This window comes from Quercus lobata, chromosome 4, assembly GCF_001633185.2.
Source record: "Quercus lobata isolate SW786 chromosome 4, ValleyOak3.0 Primary Assembly, whole genome shotgun sequence".
Classification (NCBI taxonomy): domain Eukaryota; kingdom Viridiplantae; phylum Streptophyta; class Magnoliopsida; order Fagales; family Fagaceae; genus Quercus; species Quercus lobata.
In genome coordinates this window covers 82,582,196-82,609,706 of record NC_044907.1, presented here as the reverse complement: position 1 = coordinate 82,609,706, position 27,511 = coordinate 82,582,196, and the positions used below count along the sequence as shown (strand labels likewise).

The window sequence follows — 27,511 nt, the reverse complement described above, 5'->3', positions numbered from 1 at the left end:
ACTTCAGTCCCTCCATTGATAATCAGGATTTTTATTGCTTGTTAGTTTTATGTTGGCATAAATCTGGTTTTACCTTGGTATTTCAGCTTGCCCTAGCTAATCAAGTTAAATCAGATTTTCAAATATATATTTTTAATGTTTACTTTTCAAGATATTTCTCATGTTTCGATCTCTAATGTTTTTAGCTTTTTTACTGAATGTCTCTTTTCTTTTTTTTAGGAGAAAACCAAATGTTTCATTAAACAAGAAAAGGAGTACAACAGAAGCCAAAAGCAAACACAGAGATCAACCTAGGTCTGATTGAATCAGATGAGCTACAAAGGGTGGAGAAACACCCTTCCCAAGTTTGGTTGGCATGATTACATTTGTCAAACTGGGCAAGCTCATGAGCAACCCTGTAGTCCCTTTCCAAGTGATGAAAGGAGCAACTATTAAAGGAAGCCTTTGCAAGCTGAATTCCCTGTATCAGGTGTCCCATTTCACTACCACTGAGGTCATGGGAGATGGCTTGAATGACTGAGAGAGCATCTGTTTCGAAGATGACATTGGAGAGTTCCATTTCCTGGGCCAAGAGAACCCCCTGTTGCATTGCAAAGAGTTCTGTCCGTTCAGGAAGGTAGTGCGAGGGCAGCATTTTACTGAGAGCTGCTACAACCCTTCCTTCCTCATCTCAAATGACCACACCAACTCCTGAGTTCCCAGCACCCCTTGTGGATGTCGCACCATCTACCTTTACCTTGAAAGAACCAGGAGGAGGTGCCGACCAGCCCCTATGGATTGGCTGCTTGGGGGGAAAGTCCATCACGATGGCCTCTTGGAAATCCTCGACAAGGCTCTTTGCCATCTCCCAGAGTGTCAGGGGGGATAGGCCATGTTCGTAATGTCTCATTTGTCATTTGCATTTGGAAATAGGAAACGGGTGCATTATAAGGTAGAAGTAATTGTTCCCCTAGATTGGCTTGCTTTTTATGGGTTTTGTTTGATATTTTGAAGTAGTTCCCTCGAAATTGGGAAATATTTAAAGTGAGACCTTTGTGCTGGAAAAGATTAGTTTCTCCCATGATTGGTTTTGAGGGGGTTATAAGGTCTTCATACAGGTTGTTTGAGTTTGGTACAAGCTTTTGAGTTGAATACCAAGTACAAAGAATATCTGATAGAGTTTAATGATATCTTAAAACATGTGAATAGGTTCGTGGAGATTTTGGAAAAGCAGACGAGTTTTGTGGAAGAGCAATGCTGGCTAACCCAAGTGATGGAAATGTCTTTTCTCTTTATGCTAATTTGATATGGCAAACAAAGAAGGATGCTGATCAAGTTAAGATTTTGATCAAGTTGTTAAAACTGCCCCCGATGACGGGTAAGAAGGCCAGTTTTGTATTTGGTTACAGTACATTGGACTTTTGATATATTTGGTTGTAGTATATTGGACTTTTGAAGTATTTGGTTGTACTACATTGGACTTCGATGTATGTGGTTGTAGTATGCAGTTTTTGTGCACGGTTGAGTGTCTGTTTTTTTTTTTTTTTTTTTTTTTTTTTTTTAAAAAATCTTATTTTGAGGGTCAAAAGACCCTTAAATAACCTTATTTATCAAGGGATGTATATATAAATTTTTTAACCCTTGGTTATTTATAAGTTTTTCTCTGCAATGGCACCAAAAACTTGTTGCGATCAAAATAATGCAAACCAAAGTGCATATTTTTCACAAGTAATAACATCTTCGCGAGTCAGAGGGCAATCCATGGGGAATGATTAATACTACTTGGAGAATGCAATAATAGAGTACTCAAATTACATGTAAAATAGATTGAACATGTGTGATTGAGCAAATAATTCAATTGACATGTTACAGGGAAGATTAAGCATTCAATATATTCTCAATTCATATCGAATCAAAGAGTTCAAGCATTCGATATATATAAAAATCATATTAAATCTTAAAAACTTGCTAACATGCAGTGATTCCAAATAGCAAATGAATCTCAAATTTGAAATTTCAATAATCTATGAAAAGCACATAGATAATCCTAAGAACACATAATAAATGTATTTGGTTTCACCTCTAACCCTAGCTAGTTATTTAGACACACATAGTTGTGCAAAGGAAATCCATAGAAACAATGCAAAAAATATGAAAGAAATAGAGGAAAAAAAAAAAAAAAAAAAAGGTTCTAGGGTTTTTCCTCCTCCATAATTTCAGTCTTCTCTAAATGAAATGAGAAAATTCCTTAAATACATAGGAAGTGAATCCCTTAATTTTTGGAGTTTTTTTCACTGACAGCTTCCAGCCTACGTTTGGCCTCCAAAACCATTATTTATGACTTTGTGGTAAACTAAACAGTTTTAGATCCTTAAGTCTTCTTTCTGTGGCTGAAAGATCAGGCTGATCGGACATCTATGCATGAATTTATGCCAAAAATACTGAGAAAATGTAGGATGATTCGGATTTTTCCTTTTCTGGTTTGAACGGATTTCTTTCTTCATTTTTTTACTCACAAGTTTTTAAATTATTTAATGGTTCAAAAACTAAGCCTGTACAGATCTTGACCCTTGGATTCTTTTGGCTTTATTTCTGTTTGAGTAGCTAACTAGTTTTAATCTCTTACAAGAGAAAAATACACGTAATGAGTATATTTTAGTGAAATCTTTCAAATTCACATATTTACGTGTAATTAAACATAAACTTGATGTGATATTACCCATCAAAAGTAAGATAGTAGTGTAAACTTAAGCAATTATCATAAGCTTTCTGACAAGAGAAGGAAAGGAACTCATGCAGGGGCTTTGGAGTTTATGCTTCCTCAAAGTGGTTTTAAATTCTTAAACCAAGAAGATGTATATGTTACAATTTAATGTTTTTGTAGAGTCCTATGTATTTTCAATTTATCATTTTTTGTCATTTTCTTCATGTAATCTAGTTAGGTGCATGTAAATTTGTATTCAAACAAGTGTAAGTTTTCTCTAAAAAGATATTCATCTATTTGAAGATATCCACAGTCAATAAAGAAGAAAAAGAAGTGAAAAAAAAGGGTTGCAACTCATATTGTTCAAAAATAGATGATGCTCCTCCAGAACAATTTGATCTTCGATGGTAAAATCTTAAAAAGGCTCATCAAAATCCGTATCCCCTCTTATTTTAAAGTCCACCACAGATAGCTAACTTGTGCTAATAACCACGTAGATGTTGAGTAACTATTTTACCCAAAATATGTCGAGCTTATCACTTAAATTTGTTCCTTAAAAAAAGCTAAAAATACACAACAAAATTTTTTCCTCTAATTAAAGTAAACCTCACAAACCAACCCCTCTTATCCTCTCAATCCATACAAAAATAAAAAAGTTAAGGTGCTTTCTAGTCAAACACTTCGCTGTAGAAAAACAAAAAATCAATAATTTCCCATGGCTAAAGAAAAAAAATTACCAAGAAAAGTTCTATAAATCACATAAATCACTTCTTTAAATCACCAAAAAAATTACATAAATCACTTCTTTCACTGAATCCCAACAATAGAGGAAGCCTTGTTATTAAAGCTAACAAAAACCATGGCTTTCAAGCACTACACCTTTTTCTCTCATGTCTTTTTAGCAATAGCCATCCTCCTCCTCGCTAGCCACGCTCATGGCGCTGGCCTATGCGACAATGCTAAAAATAAGCCCTACTGCAATGCAATTGTTCGTAATCGGACTGACGCTAATGATGCCTTGGTTACGTCCATTAAAAAATTGGTTTACGAGACCAAAGCGGCAAAGATGTTGGCTCAAAAGCAGGCCAAGTCCCCCGAAATTGATGACTGCATAACTGCCTTTGAGGGTTCCATTGACAACCTCAAAGATGCCTTGAGAAGCCTCCCGAGCCATGACTTGGATGGCCTGAATAGCTACATCTCGGCCGCCCAGACCAACTACGGGACATGCGATGACGGGTTCTCGGATTCTGGCAAGACCAATCCCATTGCCAAAACTACTGCGTTCTTAGGCGAAATGGCTAGCGTCAGTTTGTATCTATCAACTTTAATTACATGAAGAAGAGCTTGTGAGTTGTATATGTGAGAGTGGTCTGAAGAAATTGTCATAAAGTTTTCAGCTTTTTACTTTTTCTTTTCTCTTTGATATATATTTATGGGCTTGCTCAAAGAAAAAAAAGTGTTTATGGGAAGGCCATGTTTGTGATATTTGTGTCTTCTAGAGCACTTTCTTGTGCCATTGTGACGTATGAGAAAATATTTTATTATTAAATGTTTTTTTTATTATTTATAAATATATTGACATTTATCCTTATAGAATAATACAACATTAGATTGGATTAGCTTTTCGAAATATTTTTTTGCTACTCTTTTTGTCATGATTTCTTTCCATTACCTATTTAATAATACAAGCACATGCATGTTACTAATAATTTTTTCTAAGGTCGAGTGTAAGAAACCTAATTATACAAAATCTAATAAAATAGAATTTGAATATATCGACATAAAAAAAATACAAATATGTGAATTTAACAATTTATTTTTACTAATAAAATGAAAAGGTAAAAAATAACTAATTAATGAGAGATAAAGTGAGAATTGAAAATCCTATGATAAGAGTAATAGTGTGATTGAGAGTCTAAAATGATGAGAGAGAGAGATGTAGAGAACAACAAATGATACTAGTTATGAGTGCGAGTCAAGCCATTGAGAAAAGTAGAGTTGTTGCTTTTGCATAGTTAGGAAGAGTAGAGTTGTCGGTGTCATTAAGAAAAACTCATTGTCACGGTATCTCTCTTAGTAGGAAAATCAAATTAGAGATTATTTTTATAGAATGGGTTGAATGACTTACGAATCTAAAATAATTGAGAGTTTTTTTTAAAAAAAAAAAAAAGAATTGTTGAATATTTTGTTCATTTGATGTTATTTGGTCTAATCTTCTTATTATTTGGGTTATTTTTTTATGTTATTTGGACTAATTTTTGTTGTTATTGTTCAAAATTAGTTGATGCTACATTTGAAAACTACAATAAATAGCTAACTTAGGTTAATAATCACATTGATGTTGAGAAACTATTTGGCCTAAAATATGTTGAGCATGTCATGACTTCAAATTGTACCTTAAAAGAAGCTTTTAAAAAAAATATACAAAAGTTTTGCTTTAAGGGTAATGACTAGTGCACAGTGCAAACTACCTGTTACACCTAACAGACAATGTGTAACAAACACTCTCTCTCTCTCTCTCTCTCTCTCTCTCTCTCTCTCTCTCTCTCTCTCTCTCTCTCTCTCTCTCTCTCTATATATATATATATATATATATATAAATCCACACACACTAAATTAACAACTTATTATCGTACCAATATAAATGTTGAACACCCTCACTTGAGAATTACAAGAATTTAGGTTAAAGATGGAGTCACCACCTAGATTAGGTCTAGGAACCATAAAATAGTGTCCTTACATGAAAGGACTAATCTGACTACCAGAGTATAAGTTTGGAGTTCAGGTAAGGGGATGAGAAGGTGTTAGGTACCCAACCCCACCTGACTCATGGGTCAGCTTCTAGTCCTTGTATCTTACATCTTAATCTCATTGAAGGCCTATTCAATATTGTTATCTATACTCACACACACTAGCATACATCTAGCAATCAACATGGCATCAATCATCCCAAAACCCTAACATACATCTATTATGGCAACTCATATCAAACTTAACATACATCCATCATGCATATCATATTATCTCATCCAAGGCAGTAAACAAATAAAGATATCACATGGTCATGACAACATTAGAGAATTATTGGAAAGCATCAAGAACACAAACATATTCCAAGTTCTCATATCATATTCATCAAACCTAAAATCCCAATCAAATGCATGTACATATGAATGCATGCCTTACATCACTTACCTTATTGCATCATAGCACCTATGTATCAATGCATGATCATATCATATGCATGTTCATGGTAGAATAAAGGAAACATTGGAAGAGAACCCTAATCTAACATGTGAAGAACAAACAAGTAAACTAAGAGATAGAGACTCAAAAACATAAGAAATGTTCAAAATAGAGGCATATTACATGAAAGAAATAAAGAAACTGAAGCAGAAAACTCAGATTAGGGTTTCTGGGTAGGAATATGCATACGCATACATAAGCTTGCATATGTGGGCTAGTTGTATCCATATGCATACTTCGAGTATGCATATGCATGCAGAAGCATGCACACACATACACGCCTCAAACCCCAACCTAGAAACTAAAATGCAGAAAAACAAAGCAGAAACTTAAAACAAAGAACTAACAACCTAAGCATGCTTCTAATATAAAAATAAACAACCTAAACTAACAACAAAGATATCAAAAACAAAACAAAAATCTATTCCTAAACATGCATTGGATCTAACAACAAACAAGAACAACATTTAACATATCAAAACATGATCATCAATATATCCAATTATTCAACTCTCCAATCAAAACATGACGAGACACAATAAAACGAAATTTAATGGAACAAAACATATTTCTAAGCATATATAACATGTAAATCAATTAAGAACAAAAAGAATGCAAGTTATAAAAACCTTAATCAAGGAAAACCCATGAAGAGAGACTCATCTTACTTATGAAACAAAACTTGGTTGATATTTAACCAACCCCTCAATGTCTACACAACAAGATTCAATGAGATATCAAAGCTAATAGAAGATTTCAATAGTTTATAGGTAATCAAAACTCAAAATAAAAGAATATTCTTGAAAAGATTGTTTGAAAAGGGTTTTTGAAAATTAGAAAATAGTTTCTGTCTTAAGAATAATAGAAAGAGGTTTTGAAGGACTCAAAAATGTCCATAATCTTGTGAGTGCAGAAAGTTTTGAGTTAGAAAAGAGTTTTGGAGAAGTTTATGTGGAAAATCAACTCTCCTTAGCTAGGGTTTGAGTTTGGAGGCATAAGGTCATATTTATATGTTTAAACTAGGATTTTCAGACTCATTTGGAGGGTTTTAGATGTCCCAAAAAGTCTAGGGCCCAGAGTCCATCAAATAGGGAGGCTTTGGGCCCTAAAAAATGAAGTTCTGGGCTTTTGGAATTTGGCCTGCATATGTAGGTTTGGGCATGCGCACGCATGCATGCCCCCTGTGCACGCGTGCATCCCAAAATCCCTAATTTTGATAGCTCTGATGGCCCGACTTCAAATGGCCATAACTTACTCAATATTAATCCAAATTAGGCAAAATATGTGTTCAAATTGAAGCTTAGGATGTATACTTGCCAATGAATTAAACCTCACTAAAACATTCTTTATGAATCAAAATTTATTATGAAAACAATGAGCAAGGTCATTTTTTAGCATCATTTTCAAAGCAATTTGAGCACTTTTGAATTGTGATTACTTCCAAACTATCAAAATAACTTCAATTACCTTTTGTAGACATGCCAAGCTCATCATTGGGACTAGAGACTAAAATTTACTAATGGGTACAAAATGTGGTGTCTATAGTTACTAATTCTAATTTTGGGCCAATAGTTATATCATTTTTTCACCCACTAATAATAGCTTGTCTTATAAGATTTGTTGTGAAAATGTTGTGCATATAGCATTACTCCAAAAATAATAATCATCTCTCAACCCTTTCCTCTCTCTTACTCTTTATCTGATAACTTTCATGCTAGTTCTACTCTTACTGCTTGTTTTCCCACTTTCTGTTAAGGCAAAGGCTTATCAAAACCACTCCAATGTAACACATTTAGGATCTTCGCTTTCTCCCAATTCAAGCCATACTTCATGGCTCTCTCCTTTTGGACTTTTTGCATTTGGATTCTACTCATAAGGTGATGGCTTTGCTATCAGAATATGGCTGATTATTCAAGCTGAAAAAACAATAACTTGGACTACAAATCGAGATGACTTGCCAGTCTCCTCAAATGCTTCTTTTCACCTAACCAGAGATAGAGCAAGGATGACAAAAAAACATATCTAGTGTGCCTTATCCTACAACTTCAGTTGCTTTGCTGGATTCTAGTAATTTAATGCTCTACAACATGACTTCTAATATCATATGGGAGGGCATTGATTTTCAAACTGACACCAAATTAGGAGGTTAGAATCTTTCTTCCATGAAGGACTTGGTTTCTAGTGTCTCTACATCAGACCACTCAAGTGGACTATTTAGGCTTTCTACGCAGCAAGATGGAAACCTTGTTGCCTATACTGTAAATAGCTCGGCTGAACCAGTTGGTGCTTATTGGTTCTCTGGTACTTCAAATTAATATTTACAATTAAGTCTTAATGATATCAGTATTCTATTTTTGAGCAATGATAATTTTGTTATACAATTTTTGGCTAATAGCTTAAGAAGTCATGTTTTATGTTGGCTTTATTCAGTATCAAAACTTTATATGTAATGCATTTTATTGGTGATGTATTATTTTCTAGGATTTTTTGTAAGTTAGGGTAGTGTACTTGAGCCTCTTCCAGAAGAATGAAAGCTACATCAAGCTGAGATTTCACAGCCTGGAGGCGACCTGCTCACGACCTAAGTTGCCCGCGAAGTCTACATGGCAGGTTTTTGTTTAAGAGCACAAATGTGCACCTCACGACCATCTTGCAGCCTTAGGGGGCGAATTGTCACGAGTTGCACAAGCTCTATACTCTGCAAATTGCACCAATCATTGCTTTTTTGCTAGCACACACACCCACATAGCTGTGAGGCGTGGCAAGGGCTTTAGATATTGTCCCAACCCTAGAAACCCTAAGGGTGCCAAGAGAGTGAAGTAATTCCTTTTCCTTAGAGAAAAACCAAGTTCTTAATCTTCCTTTTCCATCTCTTTCATTTTATTGATAGAAATTCAGTAAACACATTCCTCATCCACAAACATATACCTGCGAGTGAGTGAATGCGTAAGGAAACTTGAGAAGCCACAACATAAATCCAATCTTTATTGGAGGTGATTCCATTGGTGCTTAAGTGGAGGGTCTCTGGTAAGCTAGGAAGAGAAAGGGCTCGTTGAAGTCAATTACTAGTTGGAGCTCGGAGGGCTCAAATACATGTAGAAGCTTAGGCTTAAAGGGTTCATTGTATGCCTTATGTACCGCAACTATCTTGCATGGTGGAGATTTCCAATGGGTGGTCGAGGGAGAAGTTTTTACACCCGAGGCTCAAGTTCTCCTCTTCCATAATACTTGTGATGTTATCTGTGGTTTGCTTGTCTTCCCCTTTATATTTCCTTTACCTTACGATATTGCCATGCTTGTGTAATGTAGTTTGTGTGTTGGAAAATTTGTTAAGTCACATGTGATATATGCTCAAACATATACGATTAAATTTTTTGAATTTTTCACTTTTTATGTGGTTTTGGATTTTTTACTCACACAAAACTAAAACATAAAAGTAAAATAAAAAACAAAAGCAATGCATACAAATAAATGCAAGATGCAAAAATGCATGAATATATAGCATCTAATGCATGAATGATCTTACAAAGATTGAAAGAATTAGATTAGGGACAAAAAGAGCAAAAGCTTAACCATAAGAACCCTTTCTCATCCAAACACAATGATTATTTGAATGAGTGTCTCATGAAAAGTGAGACAAGGGTTGGAAGAATGAGAACCAGAGATGCACATCGACAAAGACATAAGAACATTAAAAACTTTCTTCAACAACTTACCATTTTCCCCCAAAACCAGTTTAGCTTTCGTAGCACGATTTCCAAGTAGCTCAAGTTTCTCTTTTCTTTTGATTATTTTAAGAGCATGAAACTTAGAGCAATGAGGTCTAAGATGACCAAAGACACCACAATGGTGACAAACAATGTGTTTAGGTCCACTAGGCTTTTTGGAAAGGGATCTAGTAACATGGTTTTATTCTCTTTTTAACTTATGACATTGAGGTCTTATATGACCAATCATACCATAATGGTGACAAATTGGAACAAACTTAGATCCATCCAAAACCTTAGATTGAGACTTAAACAAAGGCTTTGACTTAATAGCCTTTTTCTCCACCTTTTGATTTCTTTTGTGTTGAGGAATGTACACCAATTTGTCCTTTAAGGTAGAACACACAATAGGCACAAAATCGAGTACCACAACATGATTACAACAAATATTTTCATTCTTTTTAGCAGTAGGTTTAGCAATAAAACACTTGACATTCATCTTAGGAGATTCATTTTCACATTTTAGCTCGTCAACAAGTTTGTTAGACAAAACAAGTTTAGCATCCAAGTCCATATTCAAATATTCAAACTCTTTCAGCTTTTCAAGAGAATTTTCAGCAATTTTCTTATATTTCTCAACCAATTTGTTGGATTCATTGAGCTTAGCATTTTTCTTTAGGAGTCTGATGTTTGGAATATCAACAACACCCAAAGATTCATTTAACATATCATCACAATCATGAGAATTATCACTTATAGAGGCATTTTCACAAACATGTGGTATGTTACATTCATCATCAACCAAAGCATGCATAAAGGCATACAATGCACTATCCATGGAAAATAAACATAAGAGGTCAAGGATCACACTTAGGTATTTAAACCACAACAAGTGTACCTACTCTAATACCAATTGCAAGTTCAAATAGTGTGTAAAACACCAATGAACATTTAGACCCCCAATTTAAAAATATCAACACAAGCTTATAAATAAACAATATATGTATGGAATATGAATATAAGCTAAAACCAAATTGATAAAATACTCTAATCCATAATTAATCACAACCATAGTAGCAATTAAATGATAAAGAATAAGGGAAGAAGGATGCAAACACAAAGATAACACAGTGATGTGTTATCGAAGAGGAAACCGAAGTACTCGTCGAAAAACCTCTCTGACGCCGTCCAAGTGGTCAATAATCCACTAGAGAATGAAGTTGAGATACATGAATAGCAGAAGACCTTTCAAGCCTAGTCTACCCAATGCACCTAAGCCTTCCAAGCTTCTTGCTCCAACAGGGTTACGCCGAACCTTGTCTTCTCTAACTTACGAATCCCGTAATCGCCCATTGCATCAACCAAAATGAATGGGTCCCTTCTGAACTACTTCCCAAGCACCAAAAAATATCTCCTTACTGATATAGATATGGTGAGATAAGGATTTGGCTAAATGTACCTCTCAAGGATATGTCAATGGAGAGGGTGAGAGTAGAGAAATTTGGAAAATCAAAGGACAAAAATTGTGGATGAGTCAATTTTTTTTTTTTTTTTTAATTTCTCTCTCAAAATTCTCTCTAGAAGCACTCTACATTTCGTGGGTATAAGAGCATTTTTTGTAGGGTGTATGAGGAATGTGAAGAGTCAGTTACAACTAAACAGGGCATTCTGGAGACTCGACCTCGTGATTGGAACGAGTCGCGAGTTTAAGTCGTGAGCAAACTACCTGGCCAAACTGGAAGTTTTGTCTTGTAGTGCTATAGCTGGCATGACCCTTCAGCTCCCTCCGCATGCTTCACACGTGTGCCATTCTAGTGACTTGCCAGTCGTGAGACTTCCTTGAATTGCACACTTCTTAAGATTCTTCACACTCTCTCACATACATCCCTTACATTATTCTCACCTAAATACAGGGTTCCTACATGCTGAATTACAAGCAAATTTGGCATGGAATAAAGCCAATACATGATTGAATAAATTAAACCTTACATACACTTTTTATATCCCAAAGTTATCCCTTAATTTACTTTTTGTTGGTCAACTTTGTGAATTAGGCATAGATCTTTTATTTACTAAACATGGTGTGGATGTGCAGGATCCCTGGATGGGTCAAGTGTTTGGGATAGGTCGTAAGGTTAGTCTCATGTTTAAGGTTCATGACTTGAAGATTCCTTCACAAGTTGTTTCTACAGTTGCTACCATTGCCACCCATCACCTAATCTATGGCATGCTCGTCTTGGTCATCCATCTTTATCTTGTTTTCAGTTGTTAGCTTCTCGAGGTCATTTAGGTTCAGTTTAGTTTCAAAATTTTGATTGTACTTCCTGTCATTTTGGCAAACAAACAAAATTGCCCTTTAATAATAGTGACTCCTTTTCTTTTGCACCTTTTGATCTTATACATTTTTATATTTGGGGTCCTGTACCTATTCCCACTGAGGGGGGATCTAGATATTTTGTCATATTTGTAGATGATTTTTCTTGATATACTTGGATTTATCTACTTCACCATAAGTTTGACCTTGTGTCTATTTGCCAAATATTTCAAAAAATGATTGAAACATAGCTTAATCGCACTGTCAAAGTCTTTCGATCAAATAATGCTCAAGAATATATTGATAAATCTTTCCTATCCTTTTTAGACAATCATGGTACCCTACCTTAGCGGTCTTGTCCTTACACCTCTCAACAAAACGGTCATGCAGAACGAAAACATCATCACATTCTTGATGTTGTCCACACCTTTCTCATTTATGCCTCTCTTCCTGAGCATTTTTGGGGTGAGGCCGCATTCACTATTGTGTACACTATTAATCGTATTTCTTCACTAACTACACATAACAAATCTCCATTCGAGCTTCTCTATGGTCAAACTCTTGACTACTCCTCTCTTCATATTTTTGGTTGTGCTTGTTTTGTCTCTCTTCCTCTTTATGAATGAACAGAGCTCCAGCCTCGTGCTCATCTTTGTTGTTTCCACTACAACAAAATGTAGTTTCAGTGACAAATTTTAGTAAGGAAAATTTTTTCCTCACAAAAAAGTACTATATAGCGACGAAATTTATATTTTGTCGCTATTTATAAAAAAAATTAGTAATATTTAGCGACGAAATCTAATTTTCATCGCTATATGTTGTGTTGAACTCAAGCGCCAAGCGAAAGATGTTGGCGGCAAACTAAATTCAGCTACAGCGACGAAATGTTTTGTCACTAAAAGTTTAATTTTTTTGCGACGAAAACTTTCATTGCTAAAGGTGTTAGTGAGAACACTATTAGTGACGAAAACTATTTTGTCGCTGAATATAACATATTGTGACGAAAATAAGTCGTCACTAAAAATAAAATCATAAAGATCAATACATTATCAGCGATGAATCCAAGTTCATCGCTAAAAGTAGCCAATAGCGACAAATCCAAGTTCGTCACTAAATGTTTTATACTAATATGAACTCAGGCGCCAAGCGAAAAATGTTGGTGCCAAACTAAATTCTGAGCGACGAACCTTTTCATCGCTAAAAGTTTAAGTTTTTTGCGATGAAAACTTTCGTCGCTAAAGGTGTTAGTAAGAACACTATTAGTGACAAAAATTATTTCGTCACTAAATATAACATATAGTGACGAAAATAAGTCATCGCTAAAAATAAAACATAAATATTAGTACATTGTCTGTGACAAATCCGAGTTCATCGCTAAAGGTATCCAATAGCGACGAATTTGAGTTCGTCACTAAACATTTTATACTAATATGAGCTCAGCCCTTTTTTTTTTCTTTGTTTCACTTTTTCTCTTTTTCTGGTTTTTTTCTCTCTTTCCCTCAATCTCTCCCTCATAGCCCATCCGCGATTCGGCCGTCAATTTGGCTCGTTGTCATCGCCGCTAAAGCTTGCTCATCATCGTTAAAGCTTGCTCATCATCGCCGATCAACCCCCAATGACCCTTCGGCCCCCACCCACATCGACCTTTCAGCTTCCCTTCACTGATTCAGCTCCCACAGCCCTTCGGCTCCCACCCACACTGACCGTTAGCCTTCCCTTCGCCGATTCAGCTCCCACGACCCTTTGGCTCCCATCCACACCGACCCTTTGCCTCCCACTCCTAATCACCAACCGTTCACCAGTTCAACCCCTAACTAGCCCTTCGCCTCCTACTCCCGACTGATCCTTCACCTCCCACTTCCAACCGATAACCCTTCACCTTCCCTTCACTGATTCAACCTTTTTTCTTTTTTTTTTCTCCCTTTCTTACTACTTCAAGTAAGAGACTCTGAAATTATATTTATTTATTGCTTTTCTTTTTTGGTTTCTGAGCTAATCAAAATTCCATGTTTTGCGGCAAATTTGGGATTCCTTTTTTGGTTCAAGATGTTAGGATGTTTGGTTTTGTCACTTTTGTTTATGCGGAGACTGTCAAGCAAATTTTAGCCAACAAGAATCCTCATTTTGTACAGAGAAAAGTCAAGGCTTGTTAATAGGTAAAACTTACTCTCCTCCCCTTTAATTGTGAGAAGATTTTGGCACTATTTTCTTTTTATTACTATTAGTACTTGGAAAATGTAAATTTCAAAATTTTTGGTGTTTTTCGTTGGTGGGTATTTATTTTTCAGTGATTTTAGTTAAAAATAAACATGGTTTTTTTTTTTAGTATAATGTTTTTGTACAATATAGTTGATTGTGAGTGAAGTAAGGGACTTGATTGGTTTTGTGAGTTGCTTGATCTGGTGGGTCTTCTGAGAATCTTGCAAATTGGGGTTTTTTCTACTCAAGGGTTTTGTAGTTGAAGTCCCTGAAAATAAAGGGTCTGTGTGGATTTTTTGGATTTTTATATACTATCAAGCATCTAAAAGCTCTCATTCACATTCCAAATTTGCTTGCTCTATAATGTGCAATTTTATTTTTATTTTTATTTTTTAAACTTTATTGTGCTATGATATGTTGTAGTTGAGCTGTATGTCTTGTAATTTAGGAAACTAAATGAACAATGGACAATTTTTTGGTATATTATCTTGTAAAAGGCTTTCATATCAACCAAATAGAGGGCTAGGCAGTAGATTTGCTTGTGTGTGCCTCTTTGGTTAGGTTCTTTTTTATTATGTGGATGCTTGTGATTTGTATTATAATTATGGTGATGTTGTGTTCAGTCTTCATACTTTATTATGTGTAAACATTTCTCTTGGCTGGTGGCACAACTGGTACCATTAATATCCTCTGTAACATGTCCCATTTTTTAATATTTCTTGGCTACTTTTCTATGCTTCTGAATTCCCTGATTTTTTGAATTAGCTCTTCATCAATTTTTATCTCTCCACATCCTCACAGCAACTTTATAGCTGGTGGTATTGCAATTGATGTTGAAGTAGGGCCTTTTATTTTTTATTTTTTAATTCAGCACTTACAGCATGGGTCTATGTAAGTAGAAATGTTGGGCATTCCTTGTAATAATTAATAGTTTAATTCCATGTTGATACCCATGTATTCCTTATAGTCATCAACTAAGCTCCTAACTCTTCTTCATTAATTTTCATAGGTATAATTTTTTCTTTTTTATTGTTTCTGGTAGTTATATCATTTTCAAGATTGAAGGACTTATAAATTGAAGTTTTCTTTTGTAGGCTAAATACACATTATTTGCAATAACTTTGGATTTTTTTTTTTTTTTTTTCTGAAAGTTGTAAGTTTAGCTTGATCAAAGTAAATAAATTCTAGTTAAAAACTTATAAAATTTTATACTTGTGATGTTGGAAATTAGATTTGTGGTGATATGTTGTGTTGGAGCAAGTGAGTGGCTTACATAGTGTTATAAGGTGGTTTAAATACATATTGGGAGTGTTTTACATTCTTTTGAATTATGATTGGGTATTGTTGATTAAATGTGATAAATAGTAGATTTCAATACTTGTAAGCATTATAGTTGTGATGTTTGTGATTGGTTTTCTTGTGGGTTGTTAGTTTGAATGAGTATTATTGATTAGATAAGATGAATAGATTTTATTTGATTTAAATACTTGTAAAACTCTATACTTGTGATGTTGGAAATTGGTTTTGAAGTGGGTTGTTGTGTTGGAGTAAGCGGGTGACTTGCATAATTTTATAAGGTGGTTTAAATTCATATTGAGAGTGTTTTTCGTTTCTTGCAAATTTGAATAAGTATTGTTGATTAGATGTGATGAATAGCATTTTATATGATTTAAATATTTGTAACACTCTATATTTGTGATGTTGGAAATTGGTTTTGTGGTGGGTTGTTGTGTTGGAGCAAGCGAGTGGCTCGCATGGTGTTATAAGGTGGTTTAAATTCATATTGGGAGTGTTTTTCATTTCTTGCAAATGTGAATGAGTATTGTTGATTAAATGTGTTGAATAGTATTTTATTTTATATAAATTCTTGTAAAACTCTCTACTTGTAATGTTTGTGATTGGTTTTATGGTAAGTTGTTATGTTGGAGAAAGTGGATGGCTTGTATTATATTATAAGGTAGTTTAAACTAATATTGGGAGTATTTGAGTGTGCAATGTATATTTGTTTAAGTATTAACATAGACTTGTGCATTCATGAATGGGATATTGTGCATGAGTTGTCCTTATTTTACCTAAGTAGCTTATAGACTTAGATGTTAGAATACATTATACGTAAGTTGTCCTTATTTTGCTAAAATAGCATTCACCTTGCAATTGTAGTCAAACATGGATAAAAGTTGGATGATAATGGGTAAGACACCTAATGGCAGATTAAGTCGTCCATATATTGAAGGGGTCAATGCATTTATTAATTTTGCAAAGGCGGTTGTGGACTTGAGTGGTAATATTTTGTGCCCGTATATTCACTATGTGAATTGCTATTGATAATCTCTTCATACTATGCGTATCCATTTGCTTCATCATGGTATTATGCAATCTTAAATTAATTGGTATAATCATGGAAAATCTCGTGTATTGAACGAGAACATTCATGATAATGAAATGTTGGATGGTGATCATATGGATGGTATCAATGCCTTGGTAAGTGACCAAATTAAAGGGGAACCAAGAAACGCAACTGAAGATGAGGAAGTGCGTCATTTTGACAAACTTGAGGAAGATGCAAAACATGAATTGTATCCGGGTTGCACTGATTATAGTATCTTGAAGTTTTTTATTGAGATGTTGAATGTAAAGGTAATGACCAACTTGAGTAATAAAGGACTTGATATGATGCTAGAATTGCTAACAAAGGTTTTACCGAAAGATAAATTGGTTCCAAGGTCAACTTATGAAGCAAAGAAGATATTACATGACTTGGGCATGTCATACGAGCATATAGATGCATGCAAAAATGATTGTGCACTATTTTGGAAGGAAAATGAAAACCTTAATAAATGGCCGGTGTGTGAGGCGCCTAAGTACAAGGATACACTTGCCCAAGGTAAGAAGATTCCTCATAAGATATTGCGTTACTTCCGGTTGACATCGATACTGAGGAGATTGTACATGTCAGGCCAAAGAGCTAAGGACATGAGATGGTATATAAACAAATATGTGGATGATGGGATAATGAGGCATCCGCCTGATAATGAGGAGTGGAAGGAGTTTGATTTGCAATATCTTGATTTTGCCCTTGAACGTTGCAGTGTAAGGTTGGGATTGGCTACAAATGGATTTAACCCTTTTAGAAATATGAACAACAATTATAGTATGTGGCCTGTCATACTTATCCCCCTATAACCTATTGCCTTGGCTGGTTATGAAAGAGCCATATTTTATGTTGTCTTTGCTTATTCCTGGTCCCCATCAACCGGGAAATAAGATTAATATTTACTTGAAACCATTGGTTGACGAGTTGAAGGAGTTGTGGGAAGAAGGTGTAGAAACTTATGATGCTTATAGTAAAGAGTATTTCCAGATGCATGCAACTTTGTTGTGGACAATACATGACTATCTTAGATTTGGTAATGTGTCCTGGTGGAAGACAAAGGGTTATCATTCTTGTTACACTTGTAACGATAAACCATATTCAAAAGCTTTGGAAAATAAAATTGGATTCATTAACCATCGAACTTATTTGCCTATGGAACATCATTGGAGATATAGTCGGTTGCATAATGGTTTACCGAAGAAACAGAAGAGATCTTTAGAGTTACAAGTGGGAAAGATACAAGAGTAGCTATTTAGAATGTCAAATATAATTTTAGGAAAGCATCCAAGTAACAAGAAGAGACAACTCATTGGGGAGCCAAATCGGTCAAAGGTAAGTATTTTGTACAAGCTTCCATATTGGAAAAATAAGAAGTTTAAGCATAACATTGATGTCACGCATGTGAAGAAGAACTTTAGTGAGAGTACTTATGGTACTTTGTTGGGCATTAAAGGGAAAAACCAGGACACTGATAAGGCATAGATAGACTTGCAAAATATGAACTTTAGGCACACGTTGCATTTGAAACAACATCCTGATGGATCATATGACAAGCCTTGGGCTTTCTTTTCATTAAACCCCAATGAAAGGGATGGTTTTTATTACATTTTGAAATCAATCAAGTATCCGGATGGCTATGCAGCCAACATATCAAGGTCAATGAATGCAAAAAATGGTAATTATCTAGTTTGAAAAGCCACGACTGTCATGTGCTACTACAACGAATTCTTCCAATTGGGTTGCGAGGGTTTGCAGATAAGGACATTAGTATTGTATTGTTTGAGCTAGGCAACTTCTTCCAAGATTTATGCTTAAGGACCCTAAAGCGGAGTGAATTGGAGAAACTAGAAGATTGTATAGTTCTTATACTGTGCAAGCTTGAGAGGTTCTTTCCTCCAGCATTCTTTGATGTTATAGTCCACCTTGCTGCTCACTTGCCTCGAGAAGCAATTCTAGGAGGCCCGGTACTTTATCGATGGATGTATCCAATTGAAAGGTAATTAGATCCTTTGATGCATTCATCAATTGCATCTTTCCGACGTGGTATACAATCACATATTGTGCATATTTTTTCCTCGTAGGTACCTTGGAAAATTGAAAAGATATGTTTCCAACCGAGCTCAACTAGAAGTTTCAATTGCAGAGGCTTACATTCTTAAAGAATGTATTAAGAACTAGTGTTTGTATATTGATGGGATCGAAACTGTGCATAACCGAAGAGAAAGAAATGAAGATTTTGGTGAATCTAATGAAGGATTGATGGTTTTTTCACAGACTGCCTGACCTACAGGTGATAGGTGGAATGATGGCGACTTGTCTCGTGTATTGCTTGACACTACTTATTGGTACTTGTTGTACAATAATCCTGAGTTAGAGCCTTATTTAAAGTATGTGATTTCATATGCATATATTGTTTAATCAAGTTTTAAATATTATCTGCAATGCTGAGCTGAAAATAAATCACCTTATTTTTAACAGCGAACATAAAAGCACATTACATAATCCTATTGGAGAAGCCATAACTCAAATCCAACGACAAGAGTTTCCCAAGTGGTTTAGAAAATGTGTAAGACATTTGAAATTTAATTACACACTAATAAATTTAAACATTTAAATTTATTTGTCATTGCTTATTACTAATTAATATCACTTGTGTATCATTATAGATGAATAGATTGAAAGTTAACGAGTCATCAAAAGCTATTAAACAGTTATGGTCATTAGCAAATGGTCCTAAGCCAAATGTGAAGGAGTACATAGTTTGTATGGTCAATGGTGTAAAGTTTCATACAAGGGACCTAGACAATTGTCATGTAACCCAAAATAGTGGTATATGTACTGAAGGGGACCATGAGGGAGAAATGCATGACTTCTATAGTCATGTGTGCAAAATTTGGGAATTAGAGTATATTTTTCACCATAAAGTTGTTTTGTTCCAGTGTGAATGATACAATACTGGTACCAATGGTCGAAGGAGAATGATAAGAACCAATGCACACTACACGAGCATTGATGTTACAAGTCGGTGGTATTAAAATGACCATTTTATACTTCCTAGTCAAGCGAAACAAGCTTTCTACCTTCAAGATACCAAATTGCGTGACTTTTGAAAAATTGTGCAATGCATCCAACATAAGGGAGTGTTTGATGTCCCGGAAGTTGGGGACGGAGAATCTAATGATAATACAAAAGATAGTGATGCATTCCAACAAGAAGCAATTGTTGATGTTGTCATTATCAATGTTGAAGACAATATTATTAAGTATTGTATGGGTGATGTTGAAACTGAGGTTGTTCCTGAAGGTGGAACTTCAAGAGATGCTAATCAAAATGAAGAGCATGACATACCTAATATTGATCTTGATATGGATTATGATATGTAAAGTTCATAACAATTGTCTTAAATGTTGTGTACTTGTCTTAAAGTTTTATACTTGTCTAAGTAGTAATTGTTATTGAGATGTTTTGTTCTTATCTTGAACTTGATATGGATATTGATGTAGTCATTTGTTGTGTTGAGTTAGTAACAATTGTGTTCAAATTTAGAACTTATGAATTGCTTGATATGGATAATGGTGTGGACTATGATATGTAAAGTTAGTAGTAATTGTTATTGAGATGTTTTGTACTTATCTTAAACTTGATATGGATATTGATGTGGTCATTTGTTGTGTTGAGTTAGCAGCAATTATGTTCAAATTTTGCACTTGTGAATTGCTTGATATGGATAATGGTATGAACTATGATGTTAAGTTAGTAGCAATTGTACTTATCTTTCATGTCAATACATAGTTTCAAAAAATGCCCAAAAATGCCAAATACACTCATAATATACCAAGTTATGAGATGGCAAGATTGGATAGAATGAGACAAAATCAAGAGAGAATTAATGCTTTGGGATTGAAGCATATCTCAACTTTTCTAAAGGATTCTACTCAGTCCAGTTGTGCAAAAGGGAAAAGAAGTAGAGCTAGTGTTGTGGTAGACGATGATTATGTACCACCTATTGGTGACGATGACAATGATGATGAGTCATCTAATTCTTTAATCCATAAGGTACAATAGATGTTTCATAGGGTACAATAGATAATAACTTTGTTGTTCCATTATTTATAATGACTTTGTTGTTCAATTATATGTATGTTCGTTAGTTATAGATGGCACTAGGACGACTTATATGCTTGTAAGGTGAGACACATATCCCGGTGGTCCAATCTACCATTCAATCTATGGAAATACTTCCTGAAGTAAATCCTCTCGCCCAAAGTTCTTCTAGAGTGGAGGCTATTGACGCATTAACTAGCATGACTGGTAAATTACATAAAACATACTTAATTACAACTGCACCCTGTCTTTACTATTGACATTATACTTAATGTACATGGAATGTATAATTTTTTAACATTGATAATGTTTAAATAGGATCTACTAGCAGAAATACTCGTGGAACAACACGTAGTATAGTAGTACGGGTACATGTTGAAAAAAGTGATAAGATGCCCGTACGTATAGCTGCAGAGTATGATGCTCCTATTGGGAAGAATGTGTGCAAGCTTGTCAATCAAATTGGCGTATAAGTGTGAAGTAATTTGTCCAGTTACGACGTGAAAAATTGGAAAAGTTTTGATGCTACTACTAGAGATGTGGTGCTCCAAAATATCGCGGTAAATTTACATTGATAGTGTCTAACTCGTCTTTGTTGTCACTAAGCATATTAAATTCATATAATAATATTTTTATAATACATATACACTTCATTTTACAGGATCAGTTTGAGCTACAAGGAGATTCCAACTTGATAACGAAAATATTAAATACAAGTTTGTCACCTTTGTCGTTATCCACACTCAGGCAGCCAAGTTTGTCACCTTAGCCGTGCTCTTTATGGCCTTAAGCAATCTTGGTTTGAAAAGTTTAGCTCAATTGTTGCTCAGCACGGTTTCACTTTGAGTCCTCATGACACTGCTCTCTTTGTTCAAAGATTCTCTAATGGTATCACTCTTATTCTTCTTTATGTTGATGATATGATTATTACTGGAGATGATTCTATAGATGTTCGCTTTCTTCAGCACTTCCTTAGTCAACATTTTGAGATGAAAGATCTGGGCTCTCTCAGCTATTTTCTTGGGCTGAAGGTTATCTCATCCTCTGAAGGCTACTATCTTTCCCAAGCTAAATATGCTTCTGATCTTCTCTCCAAAGCCAGTATCACCAACAACAAGACTATTTCCACTCCCTTGGAATACAGTGCAAAGCTCACACCCTTGGATGGTGAACCTATATCCGATGCTACTAGCTATTGTCAGTTGGTTGGTAGTTTGATCTATTTCACTATTACTCGTCCGGATATTTCACATGCCGTGGGTATGGTCAATAAGTTCATGGATGCCCCTCATTCTGTCCACTATGCTTCCATTCTTTGGATTCTTCGATATGTCAAGGACACACTTTGTCATGGACTCTACTACTCCTCTCGGTCTTCTCTCGAGTTTCATGCTTATTCAAATGTGAATTGGGTAGGTGATCCGACTGATCGATGCTCTATCACAGATTTCTGTTTCCTATTTGGTACTTCTCTTGTCTCATGGCGTAGTAAGAAGCAGGATGTGGTTTCCCATTCCAGTACTGAGGTTGAGTATCATGCCCTTGCAGACACCACCTGCGAGCTTGTCAGGCTACATTGGCTCTTGGCTGACATGGATGCTTCACAGCCCACTGCCACTCCTCTTTATTGTGACAATCGTAGTGCTATCTACATTACTCGTAAAGATGTCTTCCATGAACGCACCAAGCATATTGAGATCGACCGCCACATCAATCGCCAGCATCTTAAGAAAGGCAATCTCAAGTTGTTCTCCATCTCCTCTATTGAATAGCCTGCTAATATCTTCACCAAGATTCACTTGCCTGGTCGTCTTCGAGATCTTATATCCAAACTCTAGTTGGCTTCCTCTTTGCCACCTCAAGTTTGAGGGGGGGGGGGTGTTAGTGTATAGCTTAGACTAGATTAGCCCATTAGGCTTAGCCCAATATACTGTACTTGTAGTTTACTCATATTACTTGTATTGCACACATACCTAGCCTATATAAGGCCCTCTATTGTACATTATTGTTTACACATATAATATATAGACTATTCAGTCTTTCTCCCTCTCACTTTATATTGTTAACAATACTTATATCTAAACTCCAACACATGAATCTTGTTAAAAATCTAGGTTGCTGCAGTTGTGGAAAAGAAAGAATGATAATATATGAATTCATGCCCAACAAAAGCTTGGATTACATTATATTTGGTTCGAAAAACATTCATAATTATCTTTAGACTTCATGTGATTTCCTCTATTAAATTATTTATATCTATATCATATATACATTTTTATGTTAGACAGATTCAAATAGAAGCAAAATACTAGATTGGAAGAAACGCCTCAACATAATCAAAGGAATTGCTCAAGGATTGATTCACCTCCATAAATACTCTAGATTAAGAGTGATTCATAGAGATTTAAAAGCTAGCAATATACTCCTTGATGAAAATATGAACCCCAAAATCTTTGATTTTGGCATGGCCAGAATTTTTCAACAAAATGAACAAGAAGCAAGTACTACCAAGGTTGTGGGGACATAGTAAGTAAACAAATATATTCATTCTTATATATTTTTACTTTAAATTCTTAGCATTATTTCTTCCACATGCTTATTGATGTATTTATAAACTTAATACTTGTTTTTTTATTTGATGTAGTGGATATATTTCTCCTGATTATGCTATGGAGAGAATTTTTTTCCCATAAAATCTAATATCTACAGTTTTGCAGTTCTAATACTTGAAATTTTGAGTGGCAGAAAAATTAACAGCTTTTACCACGTTGAGCACCCACTCAATCTAGTTAGATATGTACGTCAAACACATGAAATTTGTTGACATTTTTATTATGTGTGCAATTGACATTTATACAATATTAATTCTTGACTCAGGCATGGGGCTTGTGGAAGGAAGGCACATGGGTAGAGATAATGGATACAACACTATGTGATTCATGTATTACACAGCAACTGTTAAGATGCATACAGGTTAGTCTCTTATGCGTAGAAGAGAGTGTGCATTTGATAGACCAACGATGTCTGAAATTATATCCATGTTGACAAATGAAAATATGCCATTGCCAATGCCAAAAAAACCAGCGTTTTCATTTGGAAGAAAAGTAAATGAGGTGTACACGTGAAAATGAATCAAAAATTCATTCATTCAATGACAGGTTTATTTCTAATATAACTGCACGATAAAGTTTGCATTATACTCTTATGTATGTAACTTTTGACTATTGCTCTCTCTAATAAAAGTTTCTCTTTGTATGTTTCATTTGTTAATTACAATGCAACGATTAGAAGGCAGTGATTGGTTGGTTAACTAACTTTTGTTATGCTTTGTTTAGTGATTAGTCATATAAAAACAGAGCATTTGTATCTACTTATCCTAGTGAGAAATTGATATATTTTTCTAATCAATCCTGTTGTCTCAGTAGCCCGAAATAGTTTTTAGAAATTTTAGAAATGATGGACTGAATAGTACAATGGGACTCATAAATAGTATCAAAAAGTACAATGAAGCTCATGAATAATAGCAAAAATAAGCTGAATAATAAAATAAGTTAGTTAAATTAATCATGCCAAACTGACACTAAATTTGAAAAACCCTTCTCTAGCTAGTTCATTGGAACCAATAATATGAAAATTCTTTCTGTACACAACAATTTCACACCATTTCTAAATCAACCTATCTCTAGTTCATGTGAATAAATCATTTTAGAAAAATTTCAACACCTAATTAATCATACAAAAAAGTTTCTAAAAATATTTTATATTACAATATTCTTAGGGCATCAATTAACTTTTTGCTTAAATTTTTTATTATGTACCTAGGCTTATTGAAATTCTTTTTCCCAGACATACGCTAAAATCAAACTATGGCTAAAATTTGAAAATTCTTCGACTCGTTCACCCAAATCGGGAAATTTCCACGTCCAAGATCCTATAATCTGACATCCTACCGAAAGTTCTCTGCCCAGACCCAAGGTCACACTGACTAAATGCAGTCAAGCATTTAATTTTTTTTTTTTTTTGGATGAAAGCATTTTTATGTTTTATATTATGTTCACACTTGCCATCATTATACCAATGAGAAGTTTTGCAAAATGTGATCATCGAGCAGGCAAGCTGTGAACCATGTTCGAGTGGATATCTAATAATTGAATTCAGCTGATTTGATGGTTTTACAATTTAAACCCAATTATTTGAGAGTAGTCACCCCATAATTTTCTTAAAGGGGCATGTATCTATTCCTATTGTGAGGTTTAGCCCCAGATCAAATTCCCTTTTTTACATTTAACGAAAAAAATAGAACGTGATTTCATAAATAATTTCGTCTTCACAGAAAGTTCCTTCCATTCAGTTATATATATATATATATATATATATATATATAAAATGAGGATTTTAAAAAATTGTACATAAACCAACTAGCTAAGATGTTAATATTAAAAGGCAAAGATAATGCATAGACACTTCTTGAGTTTTTGCTCATTTTTAAACATAGCCCTTCTTTAATATCAATTTATATTTTTAAACCCTTGAACTAGCACAAAAGATAAAATTGACCCCTCTATTTTAGTTCGGTTAATTCTAAGTGATGGAAAGTGAGAATGTCCATTGTAAAAAATTCAATTTTGATAATTTTTAATAATATCTGACTTTTAAATTTAATAAGGTTATTGCAAACTACATTTCTAAAATTTGGGAGTATTTAGATTTTACGTTCTAAAATTTCAGAATTTAGATTTTACACTTTGAAGTTTCAGAATTTAGATTTTATTCATAACTGACTTCCAAATTTCAAAATTTAAATTTTACATCTTAAAATTTCAGAATTTAGATTTTACAAAACCAAAGCCTTAACTAACTTCCAAACTATAAAGACTACCCCTCCAAAACAAGCTAACTAAACATGTGCTACACACGTGACTACTACAAAAGTACAAGTCGTCTACTCTAATCTGTCGTTTAGCTCCACTTCTTACAACTTGCATTTTGCCTTCTTATCAGACTTGTTCCCTTCAAGCTGTTGTGCCATTTGTTCTCAATCATTCTGATAATAATTAAAATTGGCATTGTATAATAAAATGATAAAATAATGATCGAGAAATTGCTAATGCAAATGGAATAGAACTTTAAGGAGTAAAATATAAATTCTGAAACTTCATAGCGTAAAATCCAAATACATCCAAACTTTAGGGCATAAAATCCAAGCACCCTTAAACTTTAGGAGTACAAAATCCAAAATTTGAAACTCAGGATATAAAATCAAAACACTCTTAAAATTTACAGGATAAAATTCAAATTCTGAACCTTCATGGTGTAAAATCCAAATACCCCCAAACTTTAGGGGTGTAATTTGCAATTTAGCCATTTAATAAAAATCATTTTTTTTTTTATACAAGATGAAATTTCTACTCTAACTTAATTTAAGTGTTTATATGTATGAAGTTCCCTCTTAGAGATTTGAACCCTGACCCTTGCCTCCCACACCCCACAAGTACTTATACTTGTAGAGTGACCGCTGCACCAAAGGTGCGCGGTGGTCATTTAATAAAAGTCTCTCTATGTAAGTTTTGTTTGTTAATTACTATGCAACGATTAGAAGGCAGTGATTGGTTGGTTAATTAACTTTTGTTATGCTTTGTTTAGTGATTAGTCATATAAAAAGTTAAAAACAGAGCATTTGTATCTACTTATCCTAATGAGAAATTCAGATATTTTTCAAATCAATCTTGTTGTCTCAGCAGCCTGAAAGATTTTTTTAGAAATTTTGGAAATGATGGGGCTGAATTTTTAGTTGGGATATGGAACACACAAATCCTAGCCTAAATTTGAAAAATCCTTCTCTAGTTCATTGGAACCAAAAATTTGAAAATTCTTTCTCTACTTCACATCAATTTCACACTATTCCTAAATTAACCTATCATCTAACATATGGGTCATTAAAAAAAATTGGCACACTAATTTTGAATACTTCAAATTTTGAGTCATGTTAACGGGCGTCTTTAAGGCAATTATGAATAAACCATTTTAGAAAAAAATTTACACCTATTTAATAGGAAATATTAAAAATCTTCAAAAAAAATTAATTATTTTTTTCATATAAAAAGTTTCTAAAAATATTTTATATTACAATTCTCTTAGGATATCAATTAACTTTTCTCTTATATTTTTTTATAAGGAAAATGCTAATAAATGTCTTTAGAGTAATAGTTAACAATCCATTTAAATAAAGTTTTATGGGAAAAGATTAAAAAGTAATTAACGTTTTGACAGCTTTTTTAATTTATCACAAAAGTAGTGTAAAAACTTTCCTAAAATTGATTGTTAATCATTGTCCTAAGAGCACCAGTTAGCATGACCCTTTTTATTATATACTTAGCTTTATTGAAATTCTTTTTCCCAGGCATACGGTAAAATCAAACTATGGCTAAAATTTGAAAATTCTTCGGCTTGTTCACCCAAATCGGGAAATTTCCACATCCAAGATCCTATAATGTGACATCCTACCTAAAGAATCTCAGCCCAGACCCAAGGTCACACAGAGTAAATGCAGTCAAGCATTTATATATTTTATCTTCTGTTCACACTTCGCGTCATTATGCCAACGAGAAGTTTTGCAAAATGTGATTGTCAAGGAGGCATGCTGTGAACCATGTTTGAGTGAATATCTTCTTCTTTTTTTCTTTTTCTTTTTTAGAAACTGATCGAGTGTATATCTAATAATATTCACAGATATTCACTAGATATTCATTAGATATTAGATGTTCAAGTGAATATGTTACCAAATTATTTTTAATTTTTTTTTGAAAAGAATTTATTTTTAATTTTATATATGCGTTAAAACGTGATACTGATCAAACAACAAGATCTCTTAAAAAAAAAAA

At 34.2% G+C, this 27,511-nt stretch overlaps 3 protein-coding genes across 3 annotated transcripts; 2 read left to right on the top strand and 1 right to left on the bottom strand.

Moving 5' to 3' along the window:
• Positions 1-224: 224 nt before the first annotated feature.
• Positions 225-797, bottom strand: LOC115986680. Its single transcript, XM_031109915.1, has one exon. It carries the CDS (start codon positions 632-634, stop codon positions 239-241), a length of 396 nt encoding a protein of 131 aa, XP_030965775.1. The 5' UTR covers positions 635-797; the 3' UTR covers positions 225-238.
• Positions 798-3,493: 2,696 nt separating this feature from the next.
• LOC115983916 lies at positions 3,494-4,197 on the top strand. Its single transcript, XM_031106777.1, has one exon. The coding sequence runs from the start codon at positions 3,543-3,545 to the stop codon at positions 4,020-4,022; it is 480 nt and encodes a 159-aa protein (XP_030962637.1). The 5' UTR covers positions 3,494-3,542; the 3' UTR covers positions 4,023-4,197.
• A 16,558-nt stretch (positions 4,198-20,755) lies between these two features.
• LOC115985945 (uncharacterized mitochondrial protein AtMg00810-like) lies at positions 20,756-22,402 on the top strand. Its single transcript, XM_031108827.1, has 3 exons — positions 20,756-20,837; positions 20,949-21,097; positions 21,461-22,402. Exons 1-3 carry the CDS (start codon positions 20,756-20,758, stop codon positions 22,400-22,402), a joined length of 1,173 nt encoding a protein of 390 aa, XP_030964687.1.
• Positions 22,403-27,511: the final 5,109 nt, after the last annotated feature.

Excerpts from the sequence above, each read along its gene's own strand:
- LOC115983916 (XM_031106777.1), top strand. The coding sequence starts at position 3,543 with ATGGCTTTCAAGCACTACACCTTTTTCTCTCATGTCTTTTTAGCAATA.
- LOC115985945 (XM_031108827.1), top strand. The coding sequence starts at position 20,756 with ATGGAAATACTTCCTGAAGTAAATCCTCTCGCCCAAAGTTCTTCTAGA. Across the intron at positions 20,838-20,948 it reads CGCATTAACTAGCATGACTG|GATCTACTAGCAGAAATACT; the intron begins GTAAATTACATA and ends ATGTTTAAATAG. Across the intron at positions 21,098-21,460 it reads AGCTTGTCAATCAAATTGGC|CACGGTTTCACTTTGAGTCC; the intron begins GTATAAGTGTGA and ends ATTGTTGCTCAG.
- LOC115986680 (XM_031109915.1), bottom strand. The coding sequence starts at position 634 with ATGCTGCCCTCGCACTACCTTCCTGAACGGACAGAACTCTTTGCAATG.